Source organism: Penicillium antarcticum, assembly GCF_028974205.1.
Source record: "Penicillium antarcticum strain IBT 31339 chromosome Unknown utg000006l_segment0_segment0, whole genome shotgun sequence".
Classification (NCBI taxonomy): Eukaryota; Fungi; Ascomycota; class Eurotiomycetes; order Eurotiales; family Aspergillaceae; genus Penicillium; species Penicillium antarcticum.
Genome location: NW_026695304.1, coordinates 2695305 through 2708787, shown reverse-complemented (window position 1 = coordinate 2708787; position 13483 = coordinate 2695305). Strand labels below are relative to the sequence as shown.

Sequence of the window (13483 nt, the reverse complement as noted above, 5' to 3'; positions counted from 1 at the left end):
GAAGACTCAAGGCCTCTCTCTCATTCTTTTCACTCGTCGTCCCCTCCTTTGGTGAGTCCCTGTACACCCTACCCTGGCACCTTCGCACCTGCTTCACACCTGGCTTCCCAATGCAACCTCCTCCAACAACTGGCTAACAAGGGTCGCACTTTTCGCAGTCTTATATTCCTTCGTGTACGCCCGTTTCTGGTGCCTGGTGCCCGCTTGCAAATACTGGCCGATAATTCTTCGGTTCTTTGATAAGCGTCTGTGATTTAAAAACAGACCCGCTCGATCTTTCTGCAAATACTCGCTCGCCGTTCGAGCACATATCGACTGTCGATCGCCGATCGGAGATTTCCTGGGATGGCTTCTACGATGGCCGCTAATGCAACCAGCGTACATAACGTGAGTCGGATGCGACTGGGAAAGCAATTGGATCAATAATAACGTCGGTGTAGGTACGGTCTAGTCGGGGTTCCAACATGGGTTCATCAGGGATGAACGACCACAACCGCGGATCTCACAACAATGTCGGCAAGAGCTTCGGCGCTGGCAAGTACAACATCTGGGGTGACTCGAACCTGGGCGGATTCGGAGACGGTAAGTGATCGTCGGTCATGGTGGAAGGTTATACTGACGTGTGGTAGATCAACACATCAGCGAAACTGCTTTCGAAGGCAAGTCAGGCTCAGGCTCTCTCTTGTCTACATCAGAGTCCGATGGCTGGTCGGGTCGCGCCAACCTTCCCTGGAGTACCGTCAACAACAACGCTACCTTCCAGAACCGTGGCCTGGCCACCTCCCCGATTCAGACGCGTGCCAACGACCGCAGTGCGCCTGTCATGAACGAGACTGGTGATAGCTCTTACTTTGCTCTTCCTCGCACAACTGGCATCGGCAGCTCAGCTGGTACCGCAAGCCACCGTCCGTTCATCAACACTGGTTCGGAGGGTGTCTCGCCCTCCGGTGATGGCATGTCATTCGGTGGATTTGCTGGTCGACGACAGATGAACTCCACCGGTCTTGGTGGAAGTCCGGTGGGAACAACCTTCCCCCTCAAACCTGGATTCTCCAACTCTCTCGAAGGCGCCCGTCAGGACGACATGGCCGCCGCCAGGGGCATGTCCTCACTAGGTTCGGGCATTCAGGATTCCATTTCCCCCCCCCCAAGGCCGCAGCACTCTTTCCCACGTCTCTCACAATTCCGCCTCCTACGCCGCTCAACGGCCTACTCACTCCGCCCATCCTTCTTTCTACTCTGAGAACCACAGCATCGATGGCCGTTATGGCGGCTCAATGGACCTCAACGCTGGATTTAACAAGCTCCAGGTGAACGATGGTAACTACACCCAGGGTGTTCAGCGCCCAGCCTACGTCCCTCACGCCTCCTTCGATGGTACATTCCCTCGTGTCAAGTATCCGAACAACGAGGAAGCTGCCTACCAGGGACTAGGCTACAGTGCCGAAGCCGCACAGGATATGCACCTTGCTTATCAAGCTCGCTCTCGCGCTGCGGAGACTGGATCGATCTCACCCTCTGACTACGCTCGCATTGATAGCCCTATCTACACTGGTGTGGATGGCACTGGCCAATACCGCAACACCGGAGGTCGTGTCGCTGACAGCCAGGCCGCTGCTTTCGAGCGTCGCCTGCGCACTCTCCAGGAACAGGAGCTTGCTCAGGCTTCTGCCAATGCCGGACAGCGCATGCAGTACCCTCCTGCTTACGATTTCCAAGGATACCAGAATGCTCGCCTGAACGCTCTGTCTGGATTCTATCCGGTGGCTCATCTCGGTGGACTAGGTGCAACCGCTCTGGTCTCCCGCACCCAGCGTGATCATGACCCTACTCAGGTCGTCCGCAGCCCTCTCCTCGAGGAGTTCCGTGCCAACAGCAAGGGTAACAAGCGCTACGAGCTCAAGGACATATACAATCATGTTGTTGAGTTCAGCGGGGACCAGCACGGCTCTCGCTTCATCCAGCAGAAGCTCGAAACTGCCAACAGCGACGAGAAGGAGCAGATCTTCCGCGAGATCCAGCCCAACTGCCTCCAGTTGATGACTGATGTCTTCGGCAACTACGTCGTCCAGAAGCTGTTTGAGCATGGCAACCAGACCCAGAAGAAGATACTCGCAAACCAGATGCGCGGTCATGTTCTGGCTTTGTCCACTCAGATGTACGGATGCCGTGTCGTGCAGAAGGCTCTCGAGCACATTCTCACCGACCAGCAATCTGCCATGGTCAAAGAGCTAGAGAATCACGTCCTTAAGTGCGTTCGTGACCAGAACGGTAACCATGTTATCCAGAAAGCCATCGAGCGCGTTCCTTCTCAGTACGTTCAGTTCATTATCAACGCTTTCCGTGGACAAGTCAACCGGCTCGCTGCCCACCCATATGGTTGCCGCGTTATCCAGAGAATGCTCGAGCACTGCGAAGAAGTCGACCGTCAGTCTATCCTGGCGGAGCTGCACGCTTGCACATCCAACTTGATCCCCGATCAGTTCGGCAACTATGTCATCCAGCATGTAATTGAGAACGGTGATGAGCAAGACCGCACTCGCATGATTGACATCGTCATGGGTCAACTCCTTGCCTACTCTAAGCACAAGTTCGCTAGCAACGTTGTTGAGAAGAGCATTGAGTTCGGTGCTCCCCATGAGCGTCACCACATCATCTCTACCTTGACTTCCCCGAACGACCGTGGCGAGAGCCCTCTCCTCGGTCTCATGCGCGACCAGTATGGAAATTATGTTATCCGTAAGTACCTCATAACTCAAGATACATCCCTTACTAACCCCCTTTAGAAAAGGTCCTCGGTCAACTCAAGGAGGCAGAGCGTGAAGCTCTCATTGACCAGATCAAGCCTCTTCTCAGCCAGCTGAAGAAGTTCAGCTATGGCAAGCAGATCGTCGCTATTGAAAAGCTCATATTCGACCCAAACTCCCCTGCGACTGTGCCTCTATCCCACACTACCTCGACCACTCCCCCAAACTCTCACAAGTCCTCTCCTCAACCCCTCAAGCGCTCTCTCCCCACGGAGCAGCCACGGGCCTTCTTGGGCAACGCTCCTCCCACACCTCCCCCCACAGACCCCAGCACGGTCGATAGCTCTCTCGAGCCCAAGGGCCTCGCCAAAAGCACAGTGACCTCGGTTTCGAGTCCCGAGACGGGCAGCACCGGTGTTACCGTCCCGGTCGATGTCACCAGTGCTCACTAATTCGTTGCACACATTTCCACTCGCTCGCTCAACATAATATTTCTAATCCAGATCTGATCGAAGCCGAGTCAACATTCTTGTTCTTTATCTAATATGGAGCGTATACATACAGGGGAATCCGGCGCGGATATATCTCACCAACGTCTTATGTGATTCTCCCTTTACCAACATGGCTTGTCGGCGCAACAATAGGGCCGGAATTTGCTTTTATTTCTTGTTTCTTGTCGATCTCAGACCTGTTGATTCCTATGTCTTATTTCTACCCTTTTTTTTCCTTTCCATGTCCTTTCTTGAACTGTTCATTTACTCTTACGACGGTGTTTCACCACCCATCTTGTCAATGCCTCGCTGTTTATGCTGGTCTAAGGATCAGATCAGATCAAATCTATGAAATGGCGTCTTGTGTTTCTCGACTTGTCTACTCTTGTTTGTCTCATTTTTTATTGTTCATTCTACTGTTATGGGTCAAGGTCTGGGTTTCATGGTCATGGTTTCAAGGCACGGGGGGACTTATCTGCAATCTCAATCAGACACATTCACCGGATCGACGAGTTTGATCCGGGTACGATTTCTTGCATCAAAATACGAGAAGATTTTATCTATTCATCATCTGGCACAACAACCAACAGCACTAGTCGATTCTTTTACACTTAAGCCATATCAAAGGTCCGTCGTCATGTGACTTCATTGAACATCAATATCAACATTTTGATCTCGACATCCAATACATCTCGACCTCACTCGACTTATCCACCCTCAGCCTGTCTGTCTGAACCTGCCTCGTTTATTCAAAGTAGGCTATACAGTCTCGCGATCTAACCAAAATGGAAAGTGTCACTTGACGTGTTTGTTGCCCTCATGCCATGTTGATATTGTCTCACCCTATCCCGTTATTTTCCACACTTGAATAATGACCCCCGTTTACCTCTTTGCTTGTGGCTGTATTACCAATGCATTATGACTTGATTTTATTTACTTCTTGCTAGGGGGTTTCTTGGTTACTGTTGTAACCACATTCAGATAGATGGAAGTCGTAATAATGAAAGTAGAGCTTATCAATGTGTTATATTCGCGTAACTCGTATCATTTTGCCTGCCCAAATGCTTTGCAGCTAGTTGGAAATTCAACGTGATGAAGAGTGTTATCAACACGTGACCGGGAAGAACAATGGCGCATTTTGACCTCAACATCTCCCGCAGCTCAGTTAACCTCCAGCCGAAACTCCTACATTTCTTTCGCGCACCGCTCACAGCGCGTTATACCGTCGCTGAGTGAATATAGCTTGGAGACCAGCAATCAATCGACAAGGACCTACACACTACCTCACAACCCCCACCACCAACCCAAACCAAACCTAAAATCAACTACCAAGAACCACCAAAATGTCCTCAAACGTGGGCCTAACAACCCCAAGAGGAAGCGGCACATCAGGCTACGTACAAAAGAACAGCGCCTTTATCAAACCCCGCAACACAGGCTACGGCGCCCCCTACCCACCGGTCAGCGGCGCAAACGGCAGCAGTCCCATGGATCGCCCCTTCAAGCAACGTCTACCAGACAAGCAGATCCTCGAACACGACCGGAAGCGCGCTATCGAAGTCCGCGTTATGGAGGAGCGGGATCGACTTGAAGAGGAGAATGAGAGGATTGAAGAGGAACAAGCCAAAACCAGCAAATCAAAGTCGAAGACCAGCTCCAAGAAGGATGCAGAGGGTGATGCTAAAGAAGAAGGCGAAGATGAAGACGTTGAAAAGGTCCTTAGCGAAGAAGAAATCGATGCGAGATGCGAGATTCTTCGGGTGAGGTTGCTTAAGGAGTTGGAGGATGAGCTTGAGGGCGGTGGCAAGGGTGTGTTTAAGAAGCCTACTGCTGGGGGACGGGATAAAAGACAGCTTAAGTCTTATCAGGTTCATGAGCTTGCTGAAGCTAAGATTGAAGAGACGGATCGGTTGAGGAGGGCGCTTGGGATTCGGGAGGATCGGGAGACTGGGGAGATCTCTAGTTCGAGGGATTCTTGGGGGAACAGGGAGAATCGGGAGAGGAGAAGGGAGAGGGATTGAAGTCTTGATTACTTGATTGAGACTTAAAATGTGGTGTGATATGTGCATTTGCATTCTTCTATGGTTTGGTGTCTTTGGTGTCTGGCGTTAGATTGATAATAGGCTAACGAGTCAATGGTATTCATATTTATATTCTTCTTCTGCATTCATTTCTATGTACTCTCCATGCTGCAAGCAATATGACCAAAGAACCACTGGATATCATAACCTCATCTCATCTGTAATATACACCAAACAAAACTGATATAGATCAAGCAACAAACTTCTCAATCACCCACCCAGCCTTGGGATCCTTCTTTTGAACAACCTTCTTAGCAGGCAAAGGCCAACCCGTACTGCCAGAATCGCCAACAAGCGAAGGAACAACCCAACAAGACCTTCTAGGCGGAACACCATCCAAAGCATCCGCTTTCCCAATGGGCTTGCCATACTCCATAAGCGGTGTATCATGCGCAATAGCAGCAAGCTGCAATCCACTAGGAACAACAAGCGGGAACATCCGAATCTTAGGCAAGGAATCAGTGACCAGCGCCGCAGACGACTGCTGCAGATGCGAGTAGACGATGTACTGGGGCATTTCCCTGGGCGATAGCTTAGCCAGAAGAGACGATGGATGCACATAAACAGCCCGCTCTGCTAGCTCCTGATACCCACTCCCATCGCGCGAGGGGAAGAGGGTAAGATACGGCACGTCGATGGCACGACGGGACGCGCGCTGATTCTCCGGTGGGACGGGTGCCAGGTCCGCGCGGATAGCGACCTGATCGATGAAACCAGCCGTGACAATTTGCTTCAGGGCCTTGATTTGTTTGGCGGATGGTTCCGGCAGACGGGCTTTGTACTCGGGGACTTGGCCTGGGTTGTTGGAGCGCACGATATCTGTCAGCTGGCGGCGGAGTTGGGTTGCTTCCTTGAAGGCCTTGCCACGGAGGAACATCTGTTCACTGAAGGCTTCGCCGTCGGATGCGTAGGCATAGGCGCAGATTGCACTAAGGGCTTTTAGAGCGTCGGATGTATCGTCGTGCTTTGAGAAGAGGCGGTGGGCGCGGGCGTGGGCTTTACCGCGCTGTTCGCGTTCTGTGTCTTCGAGACGGTCTGCGTTTGTGTAGATATGTTTCTTTTCGACGTCGGAGTCGGAGTCTGAGTCGTCGTTTTTGCTCTTTTTTGCGACTGGCGGGTTCGGGTCTAGTTGGTTTTCTGGGACGAAGAGGTCGCCTACTGCGAGTGCTGCTACTAGGGCTATCACGTAGGGCATGCAGCCGTGCTGGTGGCCGATGTGGAGCATTTTGCTGAACCGTGGGGAGAGCGGATATGTTGAGAGACGGCGGCCGATTGGGGTGATTTGGCCGTCGGATGAGAGGGCGCCGAGGTTCTTGAGGAGCTTTTCGGCCTTTGCAAGTCCCTGGCGGCTTGGGGGTGTTGGGAAGGGGAAGTTGATGACGTTGTGCAGGCCCATGCTCTTCATCTGGAGGACGACGCCTTCAATGGGAGTGCGTAGGATCTCGGGGTCGGTGTATTCAGCAAACTCGCCTTCGTATACTGCAGATGAGTACATTCTGTAGCAGTGACCTGGGCCTGTTCGACCTGCACGACCGGCTCGCTGATTTGCGCTGGCCTTGCTGATCCAGCCAATCTGGAAGCTCTGCACACCCGTGAACAGATCAAATTGCTTCTCCTTGGCTCGACCACAGTCGAAGACGTACTTGATGCCGGGGATGGTCAGGGAAGTTTCAGCAACGTTGGTTGCCAGGATGATGAGACGGGAGTTCTCTGGTGGTGCCTCGAAGACCTTCATCTGCTCCTTTGTGGGCAGTTGGGAGTAGAGAGGCAAGACGTGGACGCGTGTTGATGAATCCATAGCCTCTTCGCCGAGATCGAAACCGTCATCTTCTTCTTCATCATCCAGGCCTGTAATCTCCATATCGCTATCGTAATCGTCAACGCCAGTATTGTTCATCTCTGTCTCACCCAGCTCCAGATCTTCGGCTTCCAGAGGTGCCTCGTTGGCCGAAAGCTGGACCTTTGCTTGCGTAGTATCTTCCCGCTGTGTTGGTTTGAAAGTCTGCTTCAGTCGCTTGGAGAGCTGGCGAATCTCATTTTGTCCAGTCAAGAACACAAGCATGCCACCAGGAGGTAGCTTGCGGTGTCCACGGGAGACCTTGCGGAATGCATCCTCAACGTAATCGCGCTGAGTGCGGCGAGAAAAATGCACAGAGACAGGGTACTGCCGACCCTCGGCCTGAACCAAAGGGGGTGCACCATGGCGGAATAGACTTGCATTCTCAGTGAAATCGGAGATACGCAGAGTAGCTGACATGATGACGACCTTCAAGGGCTTGACAGATGGATCCTCCTCGCTCAATGACTTGCGCAGATCAACGATACGGCTGACCATTCCAATCAGGATATCAGTGTTGACACTTCGCTCGTGAGCCTCATCAATAAGGATGATGGAGTATTTGCTGAGGGCAAAGTCATCTGCAATCTCACGCAGTAAGATACCATCAGTCATGAATTTGATAGCAGTTTTCTTGTTCGCTGTGCTCTCAAATCGGATTTGATATGAGACTTTGTCGGCATGCTGACCCAGTTCCTGGGACACACGGTTTGCCATACTCACGGCCGCAACTCGTCGAGGCTGCGTGACGCCAATTAGGCCTGGGTTAGGGCTGTCTGGGCTGCCGAAGCCAGATTCGAAGAGGAACTGGGGAAGTTGGGTTGTCTTTCCGCTACCAGTAGCACCCCAAATGACCACGGTGGAATTGTTGTGGATAGCTTCCATAATCTTCTGCTCCTCACCAACGACAGGCAGACCGAGACGGGCAGCTTGAATCTCCTCTGAGCGTTCTACAGCGACGCTGTATGCCTTCCGGTTGGGGTCGCCATGGGTCACCTGGAGCTCGCGGGGAAGCGGTTCCTCCTCGTTGACCTTCTGAGGCAATTTGGATGGGTCGAATATCTGCTCTTGCTGGGAAATGGCTTCGCCAGCGTTCGGCTTGAAACCTACTACTTCGTTGATCTGTTGAACAGCCCAAGACTTGAAGGCTGACTGGCGAGGTTCGATCTTTGGAGACTCATCATCCATGTCCTCATCCTCGTCCTCATCCTCTTCGTCCCCAGAGTCATCATCATCGTTTTCGGAACCTTCGGAAGAGGTGCCTTCATCGTCTTCGTCGTCAGAACCCTCCTCAATATCACTTTCTGATTCGGCCTCGTCCTTGTCGCTCATGCCTTCGTCCTCGTCCTCGTCCTCCTCTTCCTCATCCGAATCGAAGCCCTCCCATGCAACCTCTGCTGCAGGCTTAGGCGCGGGCTTCTTCTTGGGTGCACGCTTGCGCTTCTTGAGAACTGGGAAACCATCAGGACCAAGCTCAAGTGGCCGCTTTAATCCGCTACCAACAGCTGCATCAGGTTGTGTCTTCGACTCCACCATGGGATCTGTTGCGGGGTTTGACACCTTAAGATGGACATCCGAATCGTCGGTCTCATCCCCGGAGAGATCGACGGGAGCATCGCGTTTCGCTGCTTGGCCAAGCTTCGGTAGGAGTGATTCGTCTTCCTGTCTCTTGCGCTTGCCCAGATCTTTCGAACTTTGCAAGGAGGATGTGTCGACCGAGGATTTGGCGAGTTTCTTTAACAATTCAATGTTCTCTTCCTTTCGGAGTTTGTTTTCCTGCGGAATGTTAAAGCTATTCTTCCATTGCGAGCGCCTCACGTACAATGTACTTGTCTAGACGCTTTTGCTTCTTTGCAGAGACATGGGTATGCTGATCCCGTAATTCCTCCTGCAACTTCTGTCGTCGTGCCTCTTTCTCATCCTTGGAGACGGGCTCGAGCTGCGCGGCATTGGTGTCGGCCTGCTCATTGGCCTGGGCCTGCCGGTGCTTCTGCTTTCGCAGACGTGGCGTAAACTTGGGCGGCATACTGAGATACCACAGCCACAATAAAAAAAGTAAAATGGCTACAAAATCGAGAGCTGCGATTCAATTGTTCTTCGTTGCTGGAAAAAAATCGAGGCGGTGAAAATCTGCCAGATTGGCTGTGGGGAAGTGCCTGACCGCCTTTGAAGCAGACACTCTTGGTGAACAACACAGCTTCTATCATCTCTTGACTTCGCCTATAGAAATAACAGACCTTCATTACAATGGCTGCTCCATTTGATGTCAATGCATTGCAGGAATCCCTTGTGCTCCCTTTCCCAGCGGCCACAAAACAGGTTGCGGGGTTGGTGAACGGGGTCCAAACAGATGTCATGACAATGAGCTTCAGCGATAAGGTCATGGTTACAATCTCACAAGGTGGTAGACTGGCGCATTGGGTATGTAACTCTGGATCTGGGTATGAGCTTCACTAATGTCTCAAAGCTACACGTACCCATGGAGAATCTTAACCCCGGCACTGAGGGTATGCACACCATGCCTGAGGGAGAGGATAACCTCTTGCCATTCAAGAATTTGACGTCGACGACTCTACTGGGTGGCCATTCTTCTGGCCAAGATATAACCGGCCAGCTTCTCGCCCGTCAAATTGCAACTGCCATTGCTACGAAGACGCCCACTGAAAGCAGGCTACTTGTTGTCGGTCTGGGACTTGGAAAAGAAATCGCTGACCGAGATGCGTTCTTCGCCATTGTCGATCTTGTTCTACAATGCATCTAGATTGTGGACGCTACATGAAAAGCCACGAAATACGGATCATACGGACCAAAAACCACATCCCCACTTCTGCAATGATGAAACGAGTGAGCATCTGTGCTCGGCGATGAAAAAGTTTACAATTGCATCCATTGCCACTCGGAATATGAGGTCAATACATAACCAGTTGACCGTGGAATTTCAAGAGCCGCTTGAAGCTACCTGTCGGCTCCAGGCTGATGATATCCCACATCCCGACACCAGTTAAGAATGTCGATAAGCGACGGCATCAGTGGATTTGCATGGCTCAGCTGGTTTTACCGTCCGAACAAAACATGCCTTGCTCTCCAGCCGAGCCGCTTGAATTGCACTCTCCGTCTGAGTGGCCCATGCCACAAGCCCGCATTAATAGGTCCTTCCGGAGAAATTAAGCACCTGCCGGTCAAAATGAAGAGCCCTTTGTTAATGTTATCGTGGGTCTGGTTCCAATACGGGTCACATGTTTAGTAGACATAGCTGGATCTCCGTATTAGCTCCAAAATCAACGAAAATAGAGTAAAATTTCTGACCTCCATTTGAAAAACTCAACGATAAATTAAGCCGGAGGCTATAAGCCACATGTGTGAATGGATAGGGGCATGTCGATATCGCGACATGGCCACTCACGTGATCACATGTCGACAAACAGGGGTTTCCACGGGCGACAGCGAGGGCAAAAACAGTAAAATGTGAAAAGCGTAGTGACCGCTCACGCACTTCACCCCACCATCGAACATAGCACTATCGGACTTATGCATCTCTCGATGCATCCTTGCTGATCCTGCATGTGATCTTTCTATCATCGTGCTTTGTTCATCAATCTTTCATCGTCGCCACCCTCATTGATCAACGGCATCCCGTAGAGATGCGTGATTCGGAGGACTACGAGATGAGAGCCGCTATCGAGGCTTCGCGCCGGGAGATGGAGCTCTCTCAGCAACGCGCCAAGTCATCTGAAGCATCCAACTTCGTGGATCTGACTGAAGACTCCGATAATGACTCGGAAATAAGAGAGGAATTTACCAAGTCCAAGTCTGTGGTCAATTCTGATACGGAAGACGATCAGGATGATGACGAGCTCCAACGCGCTCTCGCTTTGTCCTTAGCGATGGACAACACCGAAGCCAAGGGAAAAGCTCCCGAAGACGAAACCGACGACATGACCTCTATTGCTCCCCAGGCTACCATTTCCTCGGCGGGACTGGCTGGGCTCGACCGCAAGCAGATGGAGCAGGAACGTCTCGCTCGTCTTGCTAAGCGCAAGGCCGCCGACAATACAGGCTCTCCGGAAGCTCAACCGAGTCAAAAGCTTATCAAAGTTGAGCCCGTGTCAACGAAGTCTCTTTCAGCACGCCCATCAGATTCTTCTCAGCAGTGTCCTATGCAAGGTTCAAGTTCGGCGAATGGTATTCCCAAAGAACGCACCTATGTCTGTCCACAGACTGCAGCGAATGCACCTGGTCTGGATATCCAGCCAACTGCCCGACCAATGATCCAATGGCCTCTGGGAGCAGTCAAGAAAACATCTCTCGAGGGCTTTCCCCGCCAGGAAAATGACATCACTATCGAAGAGGTTATCCAACGTGGCGAGCTAGAGCTTGCTGTCTTCAGCTCGTTTTTGTGGGATATAGAATGGCTCTTCACCAAACTTGACATACAGAGAACTAGGTTCATGCTGGTCATGCAGGCGAACGACCAATCTGTGGTAAGAAAGGCTTCCACATGCGTTTATATATGCTAACAACATTGAAGCGAGACCAATACATCGCAGAGACTGCTGAGATCAAGAACGTTCGTCTGTGTTTCCCCCCCATGGGTGGGCAGGTTTTTTGTATGCACTCCAAGCTCATGATGTTCTTTCATACCACCTACCTTCGAATTGCAATTCCCACTGCAAACCTTACCTCGTTCGACTGGGGCAGTCACAGTCTGATGGAAAACGTTCGTTACAAATTTCAACGTTTTCTTTTCTTCCTTTCCTTCTGTGATTCTAACAACATGACAGACTGTTTTCCTTATTGATCTGCCCAAGATCGGGACCTCCACCCAGAAATCAAAGACTTCCTTCTATGAAGAACTGGTGTACTTCCTTGGGGCCACTACGCTTCACCGCAACGTGATCAAGAAATTGGATGAGTATGACTTCAGTGAAACGGCGCGTTATGCATTCATTCATACAATGTAAGTGTATTTCATGTCCAACTCGTGCAGAACTTTATTAACAGGAGAAGTGGCGGAGCCAATACCGGAGAATCGTGGCGACGAACGGGTTACTGTGGCCTAGGTCGCGCTCTGACAACCCTTGGGCTCATTTCAACCTCGCCGGTAAACATTGATTATGTGGTGAGCTTTCTTGTTCTTAACTCTTCTAGGCACTTAGATACTTACGTGATCACCAGACCTCGTCTATGGGAAGTCTCAACACTAGCTTCCTGCGATCAATCTACCTCGCTTGCAAAGGCATGTTCCCTATTCTATTAGCATAATCAAAAGAAGTCTAACGAGTCAGCTCTAGGTGAGGATGGTGTACTGGATTACACTCTCCGCACAAAGCCCACCAAATCAGAGGCTGCATCTCACACAAAGCTTGTGAAAGACACCAACAAAGAATGCCTAGACCGTTTCCGCATCTACTTTCCATCTGACCAGACCGTGCGAGCGTCACACCAAAATCCCGAAAACACTGCGGGCACAATTTGCTTTAATCCGAAATGGTGGATGAATGATGATTTCCCTCGACGCTCACTGAGAGATTGCGAGAGCTTGAGGGGAGCTCTTATGCATAACAAGGTTGATTACGTGTCTGTCCTCGAGGTTGCTCCGTGTGCTAAAATATATTGATATATAGCTTGCCTTCGTCCATCCTTCCAAGCCAATCCCTCTGCCGAACAACAACGAATGCCGGGGTTGGGCTTACGTCGGTAGTGCGAACTTGTCAGAGAGTGCTTGGTACGTAAATTTACTCCGACCTGAGGCAATCGCGTACTTGAAACCTGCTAATGCAAACCAGGGGCCGTCTGACCAAGGAAAGCAAGAGCGGGCAGTTCAAGATGAACTGCCGCAACTGGGAATGCGGGGTGATCATCCCAGTTATCAACAAGAGCACTGATTCAAAGGACAACTTGGAAAAGACAGAGAAGGGCAAGGGCAAGGGAAAAGCGCCAGAGGCTTCTGAGAACGATGATGCTCCTGCTCCCCTGCCAGTGAACCTGTTCCAGGATACAATCCCCATTCCCATGAAGGTCCCTGCCGTTGAGTTGAACCAAAATCGGAAGCCCTTTATGTATAGTGCTTGAGTTGACTGTTCTCCCTTGCTTCCGTTTGGAAGTACCTGTCCATTTACCACACATTGCATGTTTGGGCGACGTTCAAGATGCTCAAAATCCACGTTGCTACTACAATCTTCATTGATCTCAGAGGCCACTGGTCTTGAATTTCTTTTGTCTTTTTGATTCCTTGTCCGATCTATTGTGCTGTAGCTTCAATGTAGGGAATTATTAAAAGACCCCCTCTCCACTTGCTAAACCTTATTACGCCTGCAGCAGCAATTG

The 13483-nt window shown here is 51.0% G+C and overlaps 5 protein-coding genes across 5 annotated transcripts; 4 read left to right on the top strand and 1 right to left on the bottom strand.

Moving 5' to 3' along the window:
• Positions 1 to 345: 345 nt before the first annotated feature.
• N7508_007098 (mRNA-binding protein PUF3) lies at positions 346 to 3199 on the top strand (the record flags this gene model as incomplete). Its single annotated transcript, XM_058465162.1, has 5 exons — positions 346 to 387; positions 441 to 582; positions 630 to 1115; positions 1153 to 2739; positions 2787 to 3199. 5 exons carry the CDS (start codon positions 346 to 348, stop codon positions 3197 to 3199), a joined length of 2670 nt encoding a protein of 889 aa, XP_058319015.1.
• Positions 3200 to 4581: 1382 nt separating this feature from the next.
• Positions 4582 to 5259, top strand: cwc21 (U2-type spliceosomal complex subunit CWC21; the record flags this gene model as incomplete). Its single annotated transcript, XM_058465161.1, has 1 exon — positions 4582 to 5259. One exon carries the CDS (start codon positions 4582 to 4584, stop codon positions 5257 to 5259), a length of 678 nt encoding a protein of 225 aa, XP_058319014.1.
• Positions 5260 to 5509: 250 nt separating this feature from the next.
• On the bottom strand, positions 5510 to 9182 carry N7508_007096 (ATP-dependent RNA helicase ECM16; the record flags this gene model as incomplete). The annotated part of the gene is made up of 2 exons (XM_058465160.1): positions 5510 to 8932; positions 8979 to 9182. The coding sequence occupies 2 exons, from the start codon at positions 9180 to 9182 to the stop codon at positions 5510 to 5512; spliced, it is 3627 nt and encodes a 1208-aa protein (XP_058319013.1).
• Positions 9183 to 9403: 221 nt separating this feature from the next.
• On the top strand, positions 9404 to 9917 carry N7508_007095 (uncharacterized protein; the record flags this gene model as incomplete). The annotated part of the gene is made up of 2 exons (XM_058465159.1): positions 9404 to 9577; positions 9624 to 9917. 2 exons carry the CDS (start codon positions 9404 to 9406, stop codon positions 9915 to 9917), a joined length of 468 nt encoding a protein of 155 aa, XP_058319012.1.
• An 880-nt stretch (positions 9918 to 10797) lies between these two features.
• N7508_007094 (uncharacterized protein) lies at positions 10798 to 13228 on the top strand (the record flags this gene model as incomplete). Its single annotated transcript, XM_058465158.1, has 7 exons — positions 10798 to 11637; positions 11685 to 11873; positions 11938 to 12113; positions 12158 to 12396; positions 12448 to 12722; positions 12781 to 12881; positions 12943 to 13228. 7 exons carry the CDS (start codon positions 10798 to 10800, stop codon positions 13226 to 13228), a joined length of 2106 nt encoding a protein of 701 aa, XP_058319011.1.
• Positions 13229 to 13483: the final 255 nt, after the last annotated feature.